The sequence below is a fragment of the Berghia stephanieae genome, chromosome 6 (assembly GCF_034508935.2).
Source record: "Berghia stephanieae isolate SIO BIC M18660-M18661 chromosome 6, UCSD_Bste_1.3, whole genome shotgun sequence".
NCBI classification, from domain to species: Eukaryota; Metazoa; Mollusca; class Gastropoda; order Nudibranchia; family Aeolidiidae; genus Berghia; species Berghia stephanieae.
In genome coordinates, this window is record NC_088365.1 from 33,123,841 (window position 1) to 33,148,989 (window position 25,149).

Sequence of the window (25,149 nt, forward strand, 5' to 3'; positions counted from 1 at the left end):
AAGTTATTTTTTTGTGTGGAAATGTCCATATGGTGATGGTGAGGATAATGATGATGATGATGATGATGATGATGATAATGATGATGATGATGATGATGATGATGATGATGATGATGAAGATGTGTGATGATGATGATGATGATGATGATGATGATGATGATGTAATTAACAAAAACTAACATTTCTCATTTTAAGTAATTTTAACCATAAAATCACTGTTTGTAAATAATAACATCTGAATTGAAAGCTTTTTCGCCAAAATGAAACAAAAAATTTCTCTTATTATTATAATCCTTGTATTTTGTGAAAATCCGATTTGTGTTAGAGCATAATAGCAAAGAATTGATGTGCCAACCTTTATATCGTTGGTAAAAAAACACGTAGGAGATTATAGGAATTATAAATATTCATAACCCTCACGCATCTGGCTTTACTAAAATATCTATTTTGACGCGCAGTGATATTTTTGTTTACCGCTTTGATAATTCTCAGGGTCAAATCGATAATTTCGATTCACCCGTTGGTGTATAACAAGAAAAAAAGAAAAAGTGTGATAAGAAATAACATTGATGACGTTATGGAAAGGTAGAATACATACACACACACACACACACACACACGTATATATCTTTTTTTTTCCATTTGTTGTTGTTTTAATTGTTGTGGTTTTTTTTTGTTGTTGTTATGGAGCGATTATGAGCATGGTCAGTGACCATGTGGAAGACAATGATCGCTCCTATGTGGTCTAGTGGTATGACACTCGCTTTTGGATCGGAAGGTCCTGGGTTCGAGCCTCGCGTTCGGCGCATAGTTGAGTCCTCCGAAAAGGCTCTTTACTCACATTCTCTCACCGTACTCAGGTGTAAAATGAGTACCTGGTCGTTAACAGCGTTGTCTACAATTGTCCGAAAAAATTGTAATATCGCCTAACAGGCGTTATGTCCCGTCCTACATGTTAAATGTTGCTGTTGACCAAGGACCCCTTGTAAAGCTCTTTGAGCACGTTTAGTGGAAATTGCGCTATATAAAAGCTCAATTTAATTAATTAATTAAAATTTAGCACTGATGTTGGATACTTTAGCAAGACACTTTTCACAAATTACTCTACTTGACTGAGGTGTGAATAACTGGAACTGACGAATATTATTGTTATCCTGTTAGTAGGAAAAGAGTTGTCCATAATGCGACTTTTACTGAATAAAATTGACAAATATTTGTTTTCACATGGCACGTTATGCTGAGAGGATTTATTGAACAGTAAGCTTATAGAGCATGGTAGTACAATAGAAATGCGCATTATATGTCTCTTAATTATAAATAATAACCAAATACATACATAAATCGTGAACTAAACGAAGAGAGAAAATGGGAGGAAAACGAAATCGAAAATCTGCATGGTGGAAGAGACGAATGGAAAATGAAGGGATTCAATGAAGCATTTTTAAGCGCTTTTAACATAGTGATGCCATAGAAACGCGCTTTATCTGTCTGCATAAAATAATTATATTCAAAACTAATCTAAACTAAACGTGGAGAGGAAATTTAGGGGGAAACGAATCGAAACTCTGCATGTGGAAGAGACGAATTAACTGGTATCGAATGGGCAAAACGGAAATTAATATCTCCCCACGATGACAGGCCAAACACTGTTTCGAATTGGAATTTTTATTTTCGCTAATACATAATGAACAAAGCCGGGCTTTTGGTTGGTTGCCATGGTAATGTCAATGGTATTAACTGTGATGGAATATTGTTGTTATTCTTATTGTTGTTGTTGTCGTCGTGCTTGTGGTGTGATTTGTATTGTTCTTTGCTGCCACCTCTTTCTCTCGCTGTGTCAGTGGCGTGATGAGGATGGTGATGGGAATGGGGGGGGGGGGGGGGGGGGGGGGGAATGGGATCGAGTGGTGGTTGGGGTGGGGATTGGGAGGGGGGTTGGATGGGTGGGCGGTGGTAAATTTGGGTGACAATGTAATATGAGGCATCGGGATTTGGCTCCAGGGTGGTAGGCATTATTGAATTGTATCCATTGTTATACTCGTATAGATTGTGGCAATGATGAAGAAGAGAAGAAGAAGAAGAAGATGATGATGATGATGATGATGATGATGATGATGATGATGATGATGATCTACTCAACACCATCCCTCTATAAAAAGGCATACTAATATTAATGTTATTCTTATCTACCCATCTTTTTCAGGCGCCTTTTTGATCATTCACGGTCGTCACTCGGATGACATCGCCTTTATCCTCGGTGGAGTGCGTCTCTGTTCATCATCGTGTTTCATCATACCTCGTCTTCTGCATTATCGAGAAACGCGCGACCTTCACCAGTGTCAGCACAGCCAAAGTGTAGTTGTAATATTATATTATTCACCCTGCTTCTTATTGGAGTCATCATCATCACCATCATCATCATCAGCTACTCTCAAGGAGTACACAGCTGTGTTTTATTTATTCTGTTATATTGTAAGCTGTGTCAAATCATGATGGTGAAAATACTCTCAATCCAAAAAGCATTTTATTGGGTTTTTAAAAAACAAACTATCATTTATTGAGTGACAACGAAATTTATTATTGTTTAAGAAGTTGTATACTTAGTCATTAGATATTAGTATTAGCTATTATCTGAGCGTTATTTGGTATGATAACCCAAATCGCTGTCTTTATTTGGAATGGAAAGGGAAATTCTGTTAAAAACATAACTTATTATGGTAATATTACCCTTGACAAGAATGAAAGTTTTACCAACCACAAATTAAAGGTCGGTTTATAGTTATGTGAATATTATGGAAGATATCAAGTAACCAATATATCGTTTTTGCCTGAGCCGTGTTTAGTTTGTGAGGAATTAATTTCTTTTGATATGAATGACTTTATATTTTTGGCTAGAGAAACCCTACCATGGAGGCACAATAATTCCTTTATTTTGACAGGTCAAAGAAAACATTATTCTGCGGTTTTTACTGTACAATTCAATTATGATAAATAAAATTTGGCACATTTTAATTAACTTCCGACTGGTATATTCCTCAAGCACCACAAGCCATGATCTATGACGCAGTATTGCCGGCTCAATACTAAAAGAAAGATTGATTGAAAATCAATTAAGAATAATTCTTATCATTGTTTATTATAGCATTATCCCTTTTTTATGGACAAAACTGGTTCACATGATCTGATAAAATTGGTTGTAGAAATGTATTGAAGTAGCCACGTGCAATATTAATCTACGATCATGAAATCACAAATGAAATGGTTGGAGTTTTATCAATAGATCTTTTTCGCAATATACGTTTGAAGACGTGTCACGTAGATAAATTAAATATCTTCTGACCAGCTGTTTATAATAGAGACGAATCACAACTACAACATTTACGATAATGTGCACACGTTGCTATTGGTGTCTCCGATTGGCCGGTGTTTCCTCCTCTTCCCCCTTTTTTTTTTGTTTTTAAAAGCTCAGCAGATTTTCTGTCTCCAAGAAGAAGGCCACTGAAGGCCCTTTTCTCAAGACATAAAAGATAGCATTGGAATTGATTCTATAGCAAGTGTTCGTTTCACGCTCTAGAAACCGATATAAACTCCTGCTCCATGAACCTAATGACCCTGATGGTTAAAAATCAGAGACAAATTAAATGAGGAAATATAATTTAGTATCTTAAATTTATTAAAAACATTAAAATTTTATCTTTCTGATCAGTTTGACTTTCATCGAGTCCCTTCCGAAATAACACTAGATTGGTGCGGTGGTTCACATATTATCATTAGTTGATTATGTGATGTTAAAATGATTGTTATTATAGCAAAAGGTGAGATCTGTTATGGTAGAAAAAACACCAAAACGAACACAACATTAGTGTTCCTATCACAGAAACGATGATAATATAGAATTAGAATGACTGAAATTGACGTCACAGTTTAATTGTGTTGGAACAATTTATTTAGCGTGCAGGACTCGTATTTTACTTAAAGACATACCATAAATTATACAATAATTTAATGGTCTGACAAAAATTCGCTCTTTTACAACACCGAACTTTTGCGTCTTTTTATATCAGACATAAATATTTTCACGTCAGTCTGTTATCCCAAAGATTAACACTTAGACTATATTATGTCAGTGAATCTTCTGGATTCATATTTATTTTTAAAGTGAGTCTCACATACTTATTATTTTTTATAATTTTTACCTAAGCGGTCATACTTGTTTTTGGTTATTACTAGAGTTATTCAATGAATAGCTCTCACTGATGTATCGATGTCATGAAATGATTATATTATTATAATATATATATATATATATATATATATATATATATATATATATTATATATATATATATATATATATATATATTATATATATATAATATATATTTATATATATATATATATATTATATATATAAATCCACAAAACTGTTATTAAGAAATTTGATTTTTATGTAAAAAGGACATATTATTATGGGGTTGTTTTGATAAGTCATTTTATATAAAGCCGTTGGCTTTTAGATGTGATCTATTATGGCTTAATTGAACACTATTATTTGTCCTGTGAACAGATTTACATGTCTGATACCCTAACGCAAGTATGGGCTTCATTTAAATTTGGTGTCATGGACGATATTTTGCATACGTTTGAGAGTATTTCTATTACAGAAATGACGAGCCCATAACCATTCGGATGACTAGACCTGCAAATAGTTACACGTTGGTCCAATAGGAATTCGTTGACAGTTTGTATACACAATATCAATATTTAATTTAGATAATTCCAAAACAGTCATGCTCAATTTTTAAATCAATTTTATAAGGCTTTGGTATTCCAAGGTTATTAATGACATGGAGCATGCTGTAAGTTCAAGTAATATATTATATATAGATAGATAGATAGATAGATAGGTATGAAAAGTGGCATGCGAAACAGTCCCTTGATAAATAAATTGAAGGGGATCCGTGTGGATTATACAAAATTGCACAATTATTATATTTTTTGTTTGAATTAAGGTGGTGATGTATTAATCTATCTAAAAAAGAGATTGTTTAATAAAGAAAGAAAGAAGGATTAAAGAAGAAACATTTGGAGGAAGGGGGGTATTTGATTAAAAAAAAGGACTAATAGGTTTTGGTTTGTTTAGGCTTGTTATGTTTTGTTTTTCATGTGTTTTGTTTGTTTGGGTTTTTTTTTTGCTTGTTTGTTGGGGGGTTTTTGGAGGGGGGGGGGAGGGAGGGAGGGTTGATTATGTTTCTTTTTTGTTGTTGTTGTTTTTGTTTTGTTAAACTTTGCTTTCCTTTCTTTTGCGTAGTAATCCACTGAGCCTAAAATTAGTTGATTTATATTTGAAGCTTTGACATAATGCCACTGCCTTCAACACCACTTTTCATGGCTATCAATATCGATGTTTTGAAATTACTTATTTGTTACTTAATGAGTTTACTAGAAAGATGTTGCCAGCCTCATGACAAATTTTGTCCTTTGATTATTACTTTACGTTTACAATGTGTAATATCTCATTTGTTAATGTCATTTGTAAGATAAATGCATAGGTGATATTATCAATTTAATATAATATAATATTCTGTATTATCAGGCTTTTAACTATATTAGTTAACCTTTGTTTAATATATAATTTTTGTCTGCGATCTGAGCAAATTTATAGTTTACTGGGTTTATCTTTTACTTTACAGAATAAGTGCAGAAAGGGTTTTAATTTGGCTTATCTAGTGATAATGAAAAACAGATATGCACCTATCAATTCTGCAGGTGGTTGTTGACTAAAACAATGTGCAATAGTTATGAAAGATACAATTTAATGTTACTTTTTAGAATCAAATTATCAGAATAAAGAGATCAGTTTATTTGCTTTATATACGAAATTAAGAGGCCCATATCGCTTATTAACTTAAAAATAGAGATTTTAATCAAATATAACATTTTAAAAAATGATTTAACCATCGCTTACACAAACATGGAAAAGTAACGGGGTCTAAAAATTGGATCTTGTGGTAAGCAGATTGTATTAGACCAGATCAGCGTTCTATCTTAAGGGTGGCCAGCAATTAATACTTACCGTTTAACACCATAGAAATCGATATATACTCCAGTGTCATAGGACAAAGGATTTTTTAGCATCGCTATCTGTAAATTGTTAGTTGGGGTTTTCAATGTTTGAGATCACAATATAATGTACGAGAAATAAAGTCAATAATATTATGACAACTTTGATATAAGAATTTCGGAAGATTGGGCCGTTCATAAGATCTAATCACTAAGCAGCGATGAATGCATTTACAGAATATATAATTTTAGAAAGCTTGAATGACTTGGTCTACTTACTTTAATACAGGCGCATTTATTTATTTTATTTTATTTTAAACTTTTTGTCATTCCCAATACATTTATCTTTTTTTGTTCTAAAAATTGAATAACAATTTGATCCCCGTATGTAATGTTATCCACACCAATTCAACTCTGAATTATTATCAAATATCAGTTTGTTGTTGTATTAATAATGATTGTATTATAGTTAATATAATGTTATGATATAATTTATGACCATATGCCTGTAAATAATAATATATTTGACAATACTCACTCACTGGTTGAGATGAAGGGAATAAAGAGTGAGAGTGAGTAAATGTGTGTGTGTGTGTGAGAGAGAGAGAGAGAGAGAGAGAGAGAAAGAGAGAGAGAGAGAGAGAGAGAGAGAGAGAGAGAGAGAGAGAGAGAGAGAGAGAGATCCTCTGATTGCTCTAACATTTGAGTTTCTTTTTTCCTTGCAATATTTTAGACGTCCCTATTTATTTATTTTGTCTTCAGTTTGACAGGGAAATCGATTAGTTGTTCGTGATATTTTTTTATAGCAATCATAATTTCACAAACTGCGCAGAGCCCAGATTTTTCTGAACCCCCCGGTCGATCCAGTAGTGATTGGGTAGCTGGGTCTGTAAGATCTAGCGGAAAATACCTTATGATATATTAGCGTCACATCTGAAGGATAGCAAGCAACTGCTACTGTATGCTTAGTGCTGTAGAAACCAGATAAATAGCCCCCGGGCCTATAGGCTTTGACGGGCTTCCGTTTCTTTTGTTTCTTTTCTGTGCTATGATGCTAGGTTAAGTCTTCAGAATCTAGACATAGTGATGTTATGCTTTTCTTTTCCATCTTCCCGGGATTTATAAATCATAATGTTGCTTATTTTAAGACATTTCAAAAAATTACTGTTCTATAATTAGAAAGAATCTATGAATAAAAACTCAAGACATTAAATTGTTAGAAAGGACTCTTCTAACTGAGATATCTCATTCGATTTTTAACAAGTCGAATTCTCTGAAGATTATTTCGCAAAAGAAAGTAATCAATAATATAAGAGTTAAATAAGATAACAATTGCTATATGATATTTATTACCGTAAACTCTATGATAAACTTCCCACTTTCTGGTGGTTTCCAGTACATTTTATGTCATTAAATCCCATTTTATTTTATACTTCATGCAATTTACATATCATATTGTATCAGTGTAATTATATTCCCTGATATGGATGAGCTTTCTGTGGTAAACAGTGATAAAGTAATTCACATTTGGATCGAAAGATCGCAGGCTCAAATCACCGGTGGAGATGTTGGGATATTATTATCTATTATTATTATCTATAGTCTCTAAGTATTTATGCCAAATCTAATCTAATGACGACTTGAAGCAAAGCTAGGTCCTGCTTTTTGATACCCTGTGTTAATTTGAAAAAGACAAATCTATCATCTCTGCATGCAAGTGATAGGTAATTTGCACGAAACAGATATCTGGAAACAGTCGTCTAAGTGCAACTATTGTAAAATTGTTCTCATTTGTACAAATTTTAATGCTCTTTAAACCCGTTCCTGCAATCTCATTTTATTGATAACTTTCCTTTTTTTAATATAGAGAATTAAATGTTAACTCTTGTATTTATAATAAGATAACGATAATACTAATTTAATGATTTATTTTTAAAGTCCACTGTCTCGTGGACAATACTTTTTTAAATATTTTCCTTATGTCATTGTATGTTTTGTTGATATTACGATATCGAATTTTTGGCCAACTTCGGCCAAATTAGATCCTACCCTACTCTGACAAATTACGTCTTTCAATTTTGGCCAGAAAATGTTATGTTTAATTTTTTTAAATTTTATTTTACTGTGTATTGTCACTGGATAACAAAATTACCGTCGACGTACGAATATGGATCGTTTTTATTATATATATATATATATATATATATATATATATATATATATATATATATATATATATATTGCTACGGGGTAACAAAATCACTCGCAACGTTCGATTTCGGGGTAAAAAACACGACGTACGATTAGTGTTAATCATCGACAGTTTGAAATTATCCTCAAACTATTTTTGAAACTTCTCAAACCTGACGGAAACCCACTCTTTTTTAAAGTCAGAGTTTAGACCTTTTTTGACAAGTTGAGGGCCAGTTTGATTAATTGATAGAAAAAAATATGAATCGTGTTTGAAGCAGTTCCAGATAAAATTAAAAATAAAATACAAACAAACAAAAAAAACTTCTTCTTCTTCTAGGTTCCATGCCTGGTCCAGGCTTCGGATACTGCATGAATTATCTCTCTCCATTCCTCCCTGTCTCTTGCTTTTTCAAACAGCTCTTGGATTGTTAGGTTGGTGAAGCCCTTCAGTTGGTCTATGAGTGTTTTTCTTTGTCTCCCCCGGGCGCGTTTACCAGGTATTTTTCCACAACTTGCCTGGTATTCATTCTTATCTTTCCTTACTATGTGTCCGAAAAAGGATAGTTGTCGATCCACTATTAAGGGCATTAGTTTCCTTTGTTGGTATGTTTGTTTTAGCACTTCTTCGTTCGTTTTGTGTGCGGTATACGATATTCTCTGCATCCTTCTCAAGCACCACATTTCAAAAGCTTCAATGTTCTTTTGTGTTTCTGCATTTGTAGTCCAGCTTTCGCATCCGTATAACAAGATTGGCCACACGTAGCACTTCAAGACTCGGAATCTAATCCCGAACGACATCTGTTTGTTTTTCAAAATGTTTCCCAGGTCCATGAAGTCCGGTTTGGCTTGAGTTATTCTTGCTCGTATGTCTCGGTTACATCTTCCATCTGTTGTTACTATTGAACCTAGGTATTTAAAACTTTCTACGTTGGTAAGCTGCTCGCCGTGAATCGTTATATTGCAGGTGTTGTTGTTTTCGGGGTTTTTCTGTATTACCATGCATTCTGTTTTGGTGATATTCACTTCCATTCCCTTGGCTTCACTATCTACTACCACTTTGTCAACAATCTTTTGAAGTTGGATTTCTGATGTTGCAATGAGTACCGTATCGTCTGCGTATCTTATATTATTTATGTTATGACCTCCTACTTTTATTCCCTCCATATTATTTATGCCCCTCATGATTGTTTCTTGGTATAGATTAAACAGATCTGGTGAGGCAACACACCCTTGACGGACTCCTTTCTTAATAGGAATGGAATTTCCTGTAGAGTTTCCGATTTTGATAGATGCCTGCTGGGTGTAGTATAATGTTTGCATGAGTCTGAGGTCTTTCTCATCAGCGCCAATGGAGTGCAGTTGTTTTAGTATTTCTTCGTGGCGTACTCTATCAAAAGCTTTTTTGTAGTCGACAAAACAGAGGTATAGTGGGGTCTGAACCTGTATAGCTCTTTCACTTAAAACACGGAGGAGGTATATTGCGTTCCTTGTCCCTCTGTCAGGTTGGAATCCATATTGTTCTTCTGCGATTTCGGGGTTAATCTTATTCCTTAGCCTGTTGATAATTATACGCAACAGTATTTTGTTGATGTGACTTATTAAACTTATAGTTCTAAAATTTTCGCATCTGACTGCACCTGCTTTCTTTGGTATTGCTATGAAAATAGAGTTACAGAGATCTTCTGGAATTTTCCCAGTATTGTATATATTGTTGAATAATATGTGAAGTTCATCAATTGCTAGATCTCCTAGGCTTTTTAATACCTCTACAGATATTTCATCAGGGCCTGTTGCTTTACCATCCTTCATTCGTTCCATGGCATGTCCAATTTCACTTTTGGTGATGTTTGGTCCGCTTAATGGTTCTTTGAATTTCAGTGGTGGTTCATTTCTATTTGGATCATTGTACAGTTCGCCTATGTATTCTACCCATCGGCTTTCTATATGTTGTTCTTCAAATAGCAGTTCCCCTTGTTTGTTTTGGATACAACTTCCTGCTGCTTTGCTTTTCCTTTTCCCTGATAGTTCTTTTATTCTTTGGTGAGCTTGTTGGGGGTTGGGTTTGTATTCTCTTTCGATTTCGCAGCATTTCCAGTCTAGATAGTTCTCGTGTGCCTCGATGCATTTGGATTTAATGTGGTTGTTCAATGTTTGGTATTCTGCAGACCCTCTGTTGCATTTTCGTCTTTCTTCAAATAGGTTTAGAATTTCATTTGTCATCCATTCCTTTTTGCTGTTTGTTTGAGCTATTGGTAAATGCTTTTCTGTAGTTGCTCTGACACACTTTTGGAATATATCAAAAAAAAAAAAAAACTAGGAAATAAATAAATCATCAAAAAAAAAAAATAAATAAAAAAAATCAGCCTGCCTCGATCTGAGACAAACTGAATTTCTGGGATGTTTTTCTTTCTTTTTTGCTTCTTTCTGTTTTGGGTGTCACTGCTTCATCACCTTTATATATTTCTATCTTACACCAGAGCAAGATCCCCAACGTGTCACTATGGTCAAAATGAAAAAGAGTGCCTACACGTATCAAAATGTTCGTTTTGATAATTAAAATGAAATAAACCTGAAATTGGGTGTAAACAAGTACAACAGTAGAATAGGTATCTTGAAATTATTATCCCGTCACAATACAATTGTTTTAATTTGTTTATAGATCTGAATTGGAGTTGCAAGTACTGAATAAATATTTTACGTTATATATATATATATATATATATATATATATATATATATATATATATATATATATATATATATATATATATATATATATAGATCTTGTAAAGAAACATCGCATTTTATACAGGAAGGCTTTTGTGGATGCGTACAAAATTTAGTTTTTCACTTTTTAAAAGTATATTAGATTAAGTTAGTGATTATGGGAAACGCGTGTAACTATACGTTTTAAGAAATGAAAATATGGAATTCTGAATGTTATGAAGATTATAATCGGGGACCAATGTTTTGTTTCTTTAGTATGATTATCATCATTATCGTTAACAACATCCCATCAAAATCAGCATTATTGTTCTCATAATCATAATCATCATCATCATCATCATCATCATCATCATCATCTTCATTATCATCATCTCCATTTAATATTTAAAACGAGGTTCGACTGCATCAAATAATATCCGCTAGTGTTATGGTAGTTATTGTTACTAAATATAAAAGTTACTGAATTACTCAGCCAGAAACAATTGCCAATATGGCTGTTACAATAACCACAAAACAATAGTACTAATGACGCAGCTTATATTACTGTAACGACTACTACTACTACTACTACTACTACTACTACTACTACTACTACTACTACTACTACTACTACTACTACTACTACTACTACTACTACTACTATACTACTACTACTACTACTACTACTACTACTACTATACTACTACTACTACTACTACTACTACTACTACTACTACTATCTACTACTACTACTACTACTACTACTACTACTACTACTACTACTACTACTACTACTTACTACTACTACTACTACTACTACTACTACTACTACTACTACTACTACTACTACTACTACTACTACTACTACTACTACTACTACTACTACTACTACTACTACTACTACTACTACTACTACTACAAATGCGTCAGAGCTCAAAGTTATACGATAAATGATGGATGAATTTACAACTAAAATCAGACATGACTTTTTTTTTTTTAATGCAGTCTCCGTATCATGTTTGATGTTGATTTCTAGATTTTAAAAGTTCTAAAGTTTCTTTATCGTAATAATAATGTTAAATATTATTTCGTATGCTTTTTTCAGTTTACAAAATAAAAAGAGCACAAATTATTTTGTTTGTAATTGTTTCTTGGATATGCTGAACACGATAACTAAAACTTCCAGTCTTGAATTTGATTTTGTTCAAAATCTTCGGGGATTTTGAAATGTTTCTTCTTTTGTATATTGTTTTTGTTTATCGTAATTCATTGCTTTTGTTGCATTTGCTATTATCGTCATTGTTATCATCATTAGAGAGAGAGAGAGAGAATGGGTAGGAGTGAGGTGTTGTTCAATGTTATAGTTATCATATAACGTTATGACAAGTGTAACTAAATGACAATTTGCCATATTTATGGACAATAAAGATTATTATTTTATTATTATTATTTTATTTTATTATTATTATCATCATCATCATCATCATCATCATCATCATCATCATGATGACTACTACTATTGTTATACACATTATGATGAGTGTGCTTGAAGCACCTTCCACGTTTTATTTAACACAACCTTTTACATACATTATGATAATGTATTATGTACTGATATCAGTAATAAATGGATATTCTGCACAGTGAGATGACTTAAATGGTTTGTTTTTCCCCTCTCCAATGATGAGCTGTTAGTGGAGATGCCCTCTGAACTGATGAACAATGGCTCTTGGATTATTATTTTTTACCTCTCTCCTTACCAGCCATTTTCAGGATTTTCCTCAAAACGTCATACCAACAAACACAAAAATAGATTTTTTATCACTCAAAAAAGTAAGTTCTTGCGATAAATAATTTCTTCAGCAAAGCGTGCTCTACAACACACTGTTCGTGTTCTTTATAGAAGAGAAATTTGAATTAGAAAAATGTTGGTTGTATCGCAACGAATGTGACGATTTTACTATAGTTGGTAAGGAGAGGGGTAAACACACAGTATGGGCTGAGGCTCGAGGCGTCACTCTGAGGTGGGTGGAAATCTTATTTGGGCGGGAGTCTCGGAGAATACGTTTGTGCCCCCAGGTCGGTGGATTTCTTCATCCGTCCAGACCACAATGTTATGGTCAATACCATTAACATCTCTAATAGATGATAATGGTCAATACCCTTGCTAGATCTATATTCCGGTATTATTTATCGTCTTTTCTGTCTGTGTTTGTGCCTTTAATTGGGGGTCCCGATAGCTCAACTGGTAGAGCACTCGCTTCACACGCAAAGGGATCGGGAACAATTCCGGGTGAAGTCGAGATTTTTTTCTGACCCCTAAGTCTACCCTGCAGAGTGATTGGGTAGCTGGATTATTTTTTTTTTTTTTTTTTGATCTGGCGTGAAGTACTGTGCGATAGACTAGCGTCTTATCCAAAGGGTAGCAAGCAATTGTGTTTGTCCGTTTCACGCTATGGAAATCGAGATAAAATCCGGTTCCACGGGCCTCATGGATCTGAAGGACTTGTGTGCTTGATTGGTATCGCTTGGTTTCTGTTTTGGAGTATTTTACTAAGAAGGGAGCAATCAAAGCATATATTGTTCTTTTCTCGCCCTTAAATATTTTTGTTTTTGTTTTAGATAATCTTACATGTTTTAATGTAATCATAATAATATCCTATCTGGCAGAAATTGACATTACGTCTGTAATGCGATAAAACAATATTATTGTAACCGGTCAGATAAACATTTCACACCCCGAGTAGGGTGAGAATGTGTTAATAAAGAGTAAATGGCCTTTTCCAAGAAATCAAGTTTGCGCCGCCCATAGCGGACTTGACTCGAAACATGAGCCTACGGGTGTCATACCAAGGGATTAAAAATCTGGGGGAAAAATAGCTCTTGACTCTTTCTATCTACATTTAGTAAACGAAACTCAAATCTAATGTCTTATGATCCGTATATATTCCCATCATCTTCATTTTCACTGGCACTGAAATAGGCTAAGATTGTTTCAGTGCCAGAAAAGCCCTGCTGACGTAAACACTAGTGTGATGAAGATAAAAGGATAGTTAGTGTCAAGACATCCCAACAAAACTGAATCTAAAGCTGATGTTTGACACTATACATTAAAAATAACAAATATAATAATGCATAACAGAGAGATGATTTACAAGGAAAAAAAATATTATCTCCCAAAACAATAACTATGCATTTGTCTGTTTCCCTCCCAGCCAGGATTCCAACCAGGGCCAGGACAAAACCAAGTAACCTCATTCCAAGACAAAGACAGAAAGCATGTTGGAAAACAGATATAAGGGGAAAGAAGACACAGTATGTACCTCCCATAGCGGGCAGGAAGGTACATACTGTGTCTTAAAACCCTTAAAAACAAACAAAACAAAGCTGATGTTTTGATAAAGTGAATAATACAGTATAACATTTTAGCTTTTACACAACATATTACCCATTCAATTTACTCAAAATGTCTTTCAAGAATTAAAAAAGAGTGGGAGAGGAAACGGGGGAGGAGGGGGTTGAGGACGAATAGGAGGAGAGGAAGAAGGAGAAGAATAGGAAGAAAAAAGAAAGATGATAATGATAATGATGATGTAATAATAGTAGTAGTAGTAGTAGTAGTAGTAGTAGTAGTAGTAGTAGTAGTAGTAGTAGTAGTAGTAGTAGTAGTAGTAGTAGTAGTAGTAGCAGTAGTAGTAGTAGTAGTAGTAGTAGTAGTAGTAGTAGTAGTAGTAGGAGGAGGAGGAGGAGGAGTAGGAGGAGGGAAGGATGAAAGAGTTGTAGTCCAAGAACGATAACCCTTTCAAAACGAATCTCTTTTTTTTTCTTTGAAAAGTAATCTCCCTTTGTTGGAATTAATTTTATTTGTTATTTCAGTGGCGAGAAAATGTAAAAAGTGAAAAAAACATTGTTGTTTTAGCATTCAAAATAAAATACAAGCAACAGTATGCTTGGGAGTCTGGATAGCTCAGTTGATAGAGCACTCGCTTCATACGCGAAGGGACCGAGATCGATCCCAAGTGCAGTGGAGATTTTTTCTGACCCCATGTGCACCCAGCAGCGATTGGGTAGCTGGGTCTGTTAGATCTGAAGGAAAGTCCTTTGCGATAGACTAGCGTCCAACAGAAGGGTAGCAAGAATTGTTATTGTCCCTTTCACGCGATAGAAACTGGGATAAACTCCGCCTCCATAGGCTTGGTAGATCTGAAGGACTAAATAAATAATAAAAACAATTTGCTTAAATTACCAGGAGGTTAAAGTAAAAAATGAACGTATTATCATGCTTACATGTCGACTTGGAATTCACCAATCACAGTGTTAAGATCTTCGTAACCAAGTAATAAAAAGGCATATAAACAACAATTCGACACACACTTGTCAGATATCAAACATTGGCAAGATTTCTGAATTACACATTAATTTAAAGTTTGTTTAAAGCCCAGCAATTTTTCTCTCGTTATCATACAGTGAAAATTTACATCAAATTAAAATCGGGTATAAAATACAGAACTTTGCTAAAATGACAGGCCAAAAAGAAATAGAAGTGGAAATTTGGAGGAGATTGAAATTCGTTAGGCCACACACACACCCTGAGAAAATCTGTACCAAATTAAATATTATCAGGGCAGGCTCTGACATGGAACCCACAGGAAACGTCTTGCAGCATAGAAACAGCTGGAGGGGGACATTAATAGGGGATTTGAAAACAAAAGAGGGCTTCCAAATAAGGAAAGCAGAGACGATGGCACAGAGCCTGACAAAAATGAAGAGTATTTATCGATGGCATATGCTGCAGCCGGAGTGAAGGGCCTAGGTTACTAAGTACCACATAGCTTTCACAAATGAAACCAACCGTCTCAAACGGTCTTATATCGGAATGAACCTAATGCTAATGATTGATTTAAAGCTTAAGTTAAAAATTTGAAATGAAATTAATAAATAGCTTCGTTAGAGTATGATTTTTTTTTTCAACTACAAAAACCTTAAATTTCCTTATTCTGGTTATTTGCCCTTTAAATTATATTTTCTTCGTCTATCTTCATTTTGACTTTTACTAAACTGACAGAATTGGTCACAAATATGTTACGTTGTTTCGATATTGATAATACTTTGCTTAGGTTTTTGTTTTTGTTTTTTTAAATATGTGATTTATAACAATTTAAAAACCTAAGTTTTAACGGTTTAAATAATATTGGTGCAATGATAAAGTAGAAAAAAACAGTTGACGGGAATACAATTACGAATGTAGAGATAAACCGAAAATCCGACTCCCCAGTCTTTAAAAAAAAAAAATTGCGCAGTAACCAAGTAATAACCATTGGTAATTTTAAAAATAAATGTGTCGGTTGTCCGTCCTTCTATTTTCTATGATAAAAATTGAATATCTCGACAGCAACACCGTGGTAGAATCAATGAAAACAGTATCAAGAACTATCGTATAGATGCATTATCAACAAGCTACAACAACAACAATAACAATGGCTACAACAACAACAAACAACAACAACTATAACAATGGCTACAATGACAACAAACAACAACAGCAACAACAATGGCTACAACAACAACAATAGCTACAACAACAGTATCAGTAGCGTTGACAAAGACAACAATGACTATGCATGACCGACAATATCAATAACAATAACAATAATATCAGACAATGATAACAACAACAAAAGTAGCAGCAACAACCAAAGCAACAATAGATTATTTTTTAATAATAATTAATTAATTAATTAATTAAACAATTAATTAATAAGCATCGCAACAAAGACCTCTTAAAAGACACATAACTGTACAGAGTAGAGAAGAAATAGATTATAGACTAGATTGTTTTAAAAAATGTATTGTATTCGTTTGATTATAGACGTTTTTTCTTCTCTCTCTCTCTCTAGTTCATCTGCAAAGAGACTGCATGTGATTTGAGGTCTGGAGAGATTATGATAGAGTTTGAGTATTGGTAAATAAGAAAATATCAATTGCCGATAGATTACCAGCAACAAAACAATTTACACAAATAAACAACAAAATTAAAAAAGGTTATTCCTACCTTCAAGTTATTACGCGTTGTCTCAAATAAATGACGAATTGGAGCTGTGAATTTATGTAATCCAAAAACGATAATCCTTTTAAAATGAACTTGCTCTTTTCCTGGAGAAGTAATATCTCTATTCTTGAATAAATCTTATTTTCTTATTTCAGACATGAAGAAATGTGAAATATGAAAAGTAATTGTTTCTACGAAATTTTTCAAAATCAACAATTGTCTAGTGTTAGGAAATGATTTACTTTCCACTTCAATATTACATTACAAATACCTATAAGATGATAAATACGAATATTTCTAAACCGCTCTCCGTGTTTTCACAATTGCCCCCCCCCCCACCCCCACCCACCCAGCATTTCAGCATTATCCCAGAAGACCATGTGGAATCTAAATTCTATTTCATACAGTGAACGCTACCTGTTAAATGACCTTTTTGGAGTAGAACTTACAATATACGCCAGTGCCTTATTTAAAGAAAGTTGTATTTTGTCACCTGAGTCGAGTGATGTAATAATATATGTGGAGTACCTTACCCAATATTACAATGCCATGGCACTAGTTTTGGGATAATTTTCATCCATCTGATCAATGACCTTGAAAAACATTGCTTGGTAAGACAATATCCGCTGAACAGTCTTAAATATTTCCCCTTCTGATACTTTGGGAACCCGGATTCAACCGTTACATAAGAGTTGATTCATGACAAATTTTACAACCATTTACAAATTATTTGTGAATTCTATTAGACTTTTATTGTGAGTGAAAATGTCTTATTTTAATTAAACTAGCATAAATGTCAAACGTGTATATAGCCGGTAACAATGTTGTATAATAATAATAATAATAATAATAATAATAATAATAATAATAATAATAATAATAATAATAATAATAATAATACACATTAATACAGCGCTCAATTCTCATGTAAAATACAAGCTCTGGGCACTTTATAATATAAATTATCACTTTTGAAAAAAAATAATTAAAAAATAGAACATACATTGCAATGAATTCATAGCCAAATCAAGGGTTCATAGCGTCAATAAAAGCAAATATTATAGTAAAGATATGTTTTGAGAGTCTTTTTAAAGGCAGGTAAAGACTTGCACTCCCTCAGAACACGTGTAGTTCATTCGAAATCTTGGGGTCGAAACAAGCAAACGATCTATCGTCAAATTTTGTTCTTGATCTTTTTTCAGAAATTTTCGTTTGGTCATTACATGATCTTTAGGTGTAATTTTCAAATTTGCACATGACACGTTATTATGTCTAAGATAATTTGATATCGTTTCTCATGCGTCATGCCTCGTCCTCAATAATAATGTTGTTGGCTTGTGACCCCTTGCAAAGAGCAATGAGCACATTTAGTGGCTATTGCTCTCTATGAAATTCACGTACGGTAGTAAAAAGAAATCTGATTCTAACTTGACAATAATATAGATTAAGTTAGATTATTCAGTTGATATCAAACTAAGTGAACTGATAATGTTCTCTTGGAATCTACATAATATGTTTCCTTTTTGAACCATTCTCCTTTCTTTTACTTTTTCTCGTGTGTTTTTAATTGTGAATATATAATTTTTTGACTGTCCAATTTTCTTCCCTATTGACTGTCGCGAAATTGAACTAAATGTGTCGTAAGAGTTGTAAAACCCTTAACTCTCTCCTTACCACTTGCATCAAAATCATCACATTTGTTTCGACAGACCTACCTTTTTCTTATTCAGATTTATTTTGTACATCACAAACTTTGAAGAATGATCTTTGTTTAATTAATAAGAACATAAAGTTGTTTTGTAGAGAGTTTGTTAGAGTTTTAAAAATCAATGTTTCTGCTGGGTAAGCCTGCCATTTTGGGAAAATGCTGAAAATGATCGGTAAGGAGAGAGTTAAAAACAAACAGAACACAAAACACAGAGTATTGATGCTATGAGTTTAGATAAAATAACCACAACATCCGCAGCCGGATATGACGTTTTAACACGCAAAACTATGTGTGCCCTGAACGTTTATAGTATTATTGACACAATTTAAAGAGAACTAATCAACAAAACAGCTGTCTAAAAACAATAACAAAGAGCTTAGTGACGTCCGTCAACTTCGATACTTCTTTTGTCTGGGGTTTCGGCCTATCTAAATCAATCTTTGCTCCTTCCAATATGTTTTTTTTTTAATAAACATGATATTATCAATTTGATATTGATAGAAAAACGCAACTTCGATTGCATTTTCATCCTGCTTGCATATAATAATATTGTTATTATTATTATTATTATTATTATTATTATTATTATTATTATTATTATTATTATTATTATTATTATTATTATTATTATTATTATTATTATTATTATCATTATTATTATTATTATTGTTTGCAGGCCTGATAACCAAACAATGAGCTTCCTTGTTGTAATTGAGAATATTTTACGTTGGTCGAGGACGACGTGTACTTATTTACAAATATGGAATAGAATGCACATCGGTTTGAGAAGTGTTTCCATTATAACAATGGGGACCATAGCAATGTGGGTTATTAGACTTAAAATAGAGCTTAAAATTATTGAGCTTTTATTACATAGCGCAATATCCACTAAACGTGCTCAAAGCGCATAACAAGGAGTCCCTGGCCAAAAGCAACATTTAACATTTATGACGGGACATGATGCCTGTTAGGCAAAATTACAATTTTTTTGGATAGAGACAAAGCTGTTGACGGCCAGATACTCATTTTACACCTGAGTATGGTGAGAGAATGTGAGTAAAGAGCCTTCTCCAAGGACTCAGCTATGCGTCGAGCGAGGTTCGAACCCAGGACCTTCAGATCCGAAAGCGAGTGTTATACCACAAGACCACATAGACTTGTGACGCATCCCCTCAAAACGGTATTATGTTGGGATGGTTTGAGTGAGGAAAATTGAATTTTGTTTTCGGAAAATAACTTTACTTGGTTAAGTTTTTAAGTTTTGTTGAGGAGATGGAATATTGTTCCTTGAAAAGACAAAAAGAAAACGTTGACATTATTTGTCACTTTGATTCTGAAATTCTATTTTTAATATTTGGTCTAGCCCGACATAGTACCGGATGGAGACGATGGACCATATATTGCGCGGCTATGTATGTAGTGGTATGACACTCGAATTTGGATCGGAAGGTCCTGGCTTCAAGCCTCGCTCGGCGCATATGAGTCTTTGGAAAAGGCTCTTTACTCACCATTAATAGCGTTGTCTCTGTCGGGAAATAATTGTTTAATATCGCCTAACAGGTGTTATGTCTCATTCTACAAGTTACGTGTTGCTGTTGGTCAGGGACCCCTTGTAAAGCGCGTTCAGGACGTTTAGTGGATATTACGTGATATAAAAGCTCAATTACTTTTTAAAAATTGTAATAATATGTGACGAACCGCCTTCAAAGTAATATGATGTCGGGGTGATTCAGACGCCAAAAATTGGATTTTATGGACCAAATTAATATGAAACTTTGGTTAACGGTCTCTCTTCTTTAATTTAAGATAGTAGACATAGTTTCTTTAAGTGAAAAAAAAAAAGATCATATATTTGGTATTTAAAAATGTCTTCACTATAATTACTTTTGGGTAAATAAATTGAGCTTTTATATAGCGCAATATCCACTAAATGTGCTCAACTCGCCTTACAAGGGGTCCCTGGTCAACAGCAACATTTATTAACATGTAGGACGGGACATGACGCCTGTTAGGCGATATTACAATTTTTCGGACAAACGCTGTTAACGGCCAGGTACTCATTTTACACCTGAGTACGGTGAGAGAATGTGAGTAATGAGTCTTTTGCAAGGACTCAACTATGCGACGAGCAAGGCTCGAACCCAGGACCTTCCGATCCGAAAGCGATTGTTATACCACTAGACCACATAGCCGCACATAGGGTACTAGACTCATAGCGACGTAATACTGTTTTTGAGACGAAAGGTCAAAAATAATAAATACCTTTTGTGCGGCTATGTCGTCTAGTGATATGACACTCACCTTCGTAGCGGAAGGTCCACGGTTCGAGTGCCGCTCTGAGCGGCGCATTGTTGAGTCCTTAGAAAAGGCTATTTACTCACATTTTCTCATCGTACTCAGGTGTAAAATGAGTACCTGGCTGTTAACAGCGTTAACTTTGTCATTTTAAAATATCTACTATCGCCTAACAGGCGTCATGTCTAGTTCTACATCTTAGGTGCTGCTGTTGGTTACGTGTTGAGTGCTTTCAAGTGGATATTACGCTATATAAATGCTCACGTTTTTATTCCAACCATTTAAGCCACTTGTGTAGATTTACCCAAATGATGATATAAAGATTACGCCCCTTTCCCCTGTATCGTTAGATGACATCGCCTGTGCATTCCATGAATGAACATAGATATCCATCAAACAAACATCTAATGTCAACAGGAGTCACTCGTCTTGTTGTCCAAAGTGCGCAGACTGAGGGTTAATAATCACGCCCAAAGAGAAACAAAAAATGCAAGTGCTTAAAGCGGGGTTCAAACCCGATACCCTTCGAGTCACAGTGCAATGCCTTAACCACCTGGTCTCAACGCGCCATACCATATTCCATTCTCAATCAGTTCAATGCAAGTCTGCCGTTCCATTAAAATTGCTTACGACATTAATTGGCTAGAGGCAAAGGTTAGTAAATTCATCACAGCCGTTCTTACGGTCCAATCACATCTAAGGTCAAATGTCATTCACATGCATACTAAGAGTTAACTTTTAAAAATATGACAATAACAAAGGTTGAAGAATAATCCTGTTTTGTTTTTGTTTATTTTTTTTTTTGGGGGGGGGGGGGGGTTTCTACAAGAAGGGTTGTAATATAAAGGATTTTATGGAGGGATTACTCGAAACCTAACGATAACAAAGGGCGAAACCTAATCTAAACGTTTATAAGTCATAGAAAAACAAATTATTTGGCTTCCAGTACAATCTAAATGTTATTAAACAATGCGGGATTAAGAATTGTGAATTAACATTTTATCAAAAAGTGGGAACCCCCCCCCCCCCCCCCCAATCAAGACTAAAATAAATAGATAAATAATAAATGAATTAACTTTACTTATCTATAAGAAATTGCGTTTAAAACGAGAATTACAAGAATGAATAAATTCGTGTTATAAAATATATTTACATTTCTTTATAAATGCTATAATAAATACAATTTAAATAAAGTTAATAGTAAAAGTTAAATTATGAAAGGAATCTATGATATTGATATAAGTACATGCTATTACAATTAGTACTAGTCTAGTGACACGAATATTTTTCCGTTCCAAATCCATCAAAATCCATAGAAGAATGTTACATGCGTAAACTATATTTACCCACACAATTTTAAATTAATGCAATGCACACACTAAAAGAATTAAGACAAAATAATTGTAATAAATAAACACTGTTATGTCCGGTAAATGGCCAGGTGAGAAGGGTGAAACGAGTAAGACAGAGGAAGATGTCACGCACTGGCCAAATTTGTGTTGATATAATATCACAGACAAGCCAGTTACAGACAGACCACTTTCTCCTTTATGGTCGCACTTAGTTTGGATTAGAAAAAGTATATAATTTATGAGTTTCATTAAAATGCTTACAAATCATGGCTGGTAAAACACTAACGAAAGAGTGAAAGTGGAAAGGCTTCGTATCAGACAATGGACGTTTCGGGTACAAACCCTTCGTCAGCACAACAATACACAAATAAACGTGGAAAACAAATAAAATATAATGAAAAATACTTTCCATATATATATTATGAGTGTTGGTGAGTACATGTAGGTACGAGAGTGCTCGATAATGTTGGTTAGAGCTAATGTGTGTAAATATAAATAAAGTCACTCACTTATTTTTGGCCGATACACTTGTTTCGATGATCTGACGACATGGAGATCATCGAAACGTGTATCGGCCAAAAATATGTGAGTGACTTTATTTATATTATATTATATATATATATATATATATATATATATATATATATATATATATATATATATATATATGGGGGGGGGGGGGCGTGTAGTATTTAAATCAGAATATAAATGCAAGGGTCAGTGAATCTGTTACTCGTGTTGTCTGTGATAGATGCGGCGTTGGCCTAAAGAGCAAAAACATCTTTGGTAAGAAGACAAAAATAGATTTATGTTAAGCAAGAGCCACTGGTATATGAATAGGAAAGATAAGATGCAATAATAGTCTTTGTACCGCATTATACTGACATGTTCGTGTATTTCTGCTTTGTGACAAATATGATGTTACTGAAAAGAGGGCTAAAATCTGTTTTCTTTGCACGAGGAGAAAACAGTGAAAAGAATAGAGGAAGAGGAGGAGGAGGGGAAGGAGGAGCAGGTTTGGGTTGAGGTGGTGGTAGTGGTTTTGGTTATGGTGGTAGATTTGAGAGGAGGAGCAGGAGGATGAGATGGAGGAGGAGGAGGAGGAGGAGGAGGAGGAGGAGGAGGAGGAGGAGGAGAAGGAGGAGAAGGAGGAGGCGGACGAATAAGAGGATGCAGAGGAGATGAAGATGAGGAAGAGGAGGAGGAGGAGGCGAAGGCGAAGGGGATGAGGAGGAGGAGGACGACGACGGTGGCGAATAGGATGAAAGTGATAGCAGAGGAAGAGCAGGAGGAGTAGATGGAGAAGAAGGAGGGGAATGAGGAGGAGGAGGACGAGGATACGAGATGGTGGTGGCGGAGGAAGTACTAGAATGTAAATGATGTAGATAGAAGTAAGTTATAGGGAATATAAAGGTCATAACCTTTTTTTTTGTAAAGGATGCATCAAAACTTTAATCTTGACTGTGACAAATAATTAAGGAGAGCTCATTAACTTGAACTTGGATGTCGAGCACCAGTAAAAACATGTATGATTTAAAAAGTTTACAACACAGCAAAATAACAGGGGAAAAATCATCATAAAGTTTAAGAAGACAAATTCGGTGTCTTTAAATTGTCTCTCATTATTATTATTATAATAATAATAATAATAATAATAATAATAATAATAATAATAATAATAATAATAATAATAATAATAATAATAATAATAACAATAATAATAATTTATTACCATCTTCATTATAATCATTGCTATTGTTATTACTTATATTATTATTATTATTACTATCATAGTCATCATCATCTCTTATTCATAAGACTTTTTAATAAAGTTTTAAGGCTTCATAATATTCGATGTAGGCTATATGCACATATTATTAGATAGCATATACATGTATGGAGATACACGTCGGATGTAGTGTTTCATTTTGATGGAGAACATGTAAGTCATCTCTTTCTGTTTGTCCCAATTTCAATTATTCTGCGTTTTGACATTCTACAACAGAAATGTCACATGTCACTTTATACTTGAGAACGAGATGGCCGAGTACATACATACGTATTATACTCCCACTCATTTGGGTTTGGTCCTTGCTGAAAGCATATTACATCGATATTTTATTCTTGAGCAAGAAAACTCTATAGCTTAGTTCGCGGCGCTGCACTGCGGTTCATGTCTGGGTTATCTCTTTTTTTTTCTCTCTCGAGATAGACCCTAATGAAAAAGTTCCCTTGAGGATGACTGAGGAAAGTTTATTCAATTACTTAGTTTAATCTAAGGAGAGCGATTTATAAATCTTTTAATATAAAAGGAAAATTTGAGTACAGGCACTCGTAAATGATAATTATGAGAAAAGTCGTGTATGTTGGGTTTTGTGTTCCAATGTCAGGACCAAAGTGTACGTAATCACCGTCTCATCAACATTACCGCCACCACTACCACCAGCAGCACACCCATCACTATCATCACCACTACCACAATCACCATCATCATCACTACCACCACTATCATCATCATTACCACCAGCACCACCACTACCACCAGCACCAAAACAATCAACATCACTATCACCTCATCATCATCATCATCAACACTACCACCGTTAACACCATAACATAAAAAAGAATGGTCTAGTTAGTCCTACACAGCGTTAAAAACGGACTGTAAGAACTGCGAGTTTGTTTGCTTTTTTTTTTTTTTTTTTTACACAGTTTTTTGTTTTGTTTGTTTTGTTTTTAAGGGTTTTACGGCGCTTGCAACACATTAAGGTCATATCAGCGCCA

The 25,149-nt window shown here is 34.1% G+C and overlaps 2 protein-coding genes across 2 annotated transcripts in view; one reads left to right on the plus strand and one right to left on the minus strand.

Moving 5' to 3' along the window:
- Positions 1 to 4,680, plus strand: part of LOC144975827 (uncharacterized) — a 120,063-nt gene extending 115,383 nt beyond the window's left edge. The window contains exons 4-5 of the mRNA XM_078920018.1: positions 2,204 to 2,355; positions 4,567 to 4,680. Coding sequence (XP_078776144.1) covers positions 2,204 to 2,355; positions 4,567 to 4,680 — 266 coding nt within the window. The remainder of the gene's footprint in view (positions 1 to 2,203; positions 2,356 to 4,566) is intronic.
- The window catches only part of LOC144974902 (uncharacterized), a 251,977-nt gene extending 229,285 nt beyond the window's left edge, over positions 1 to 22,692 (minus strand). Inside the window, exons 1-2 of the mRNA XM_078918375.1 lie at positions 22,364 to 22,692; positions 17,014 to 17,281 (exon numbers count right to left, since the gene is read on the minus strand). The gene's annotated coding sequence lies outside the window, so the exon portion shown is untranslated. The remainder of the gene's footprint in view (positions 1 to 17,013; positions 17,282 to 22,363) is intronic.
- Between the last annotated feature and the right edge of the window lie 2,457 nt (positions 22,693 to 25,149).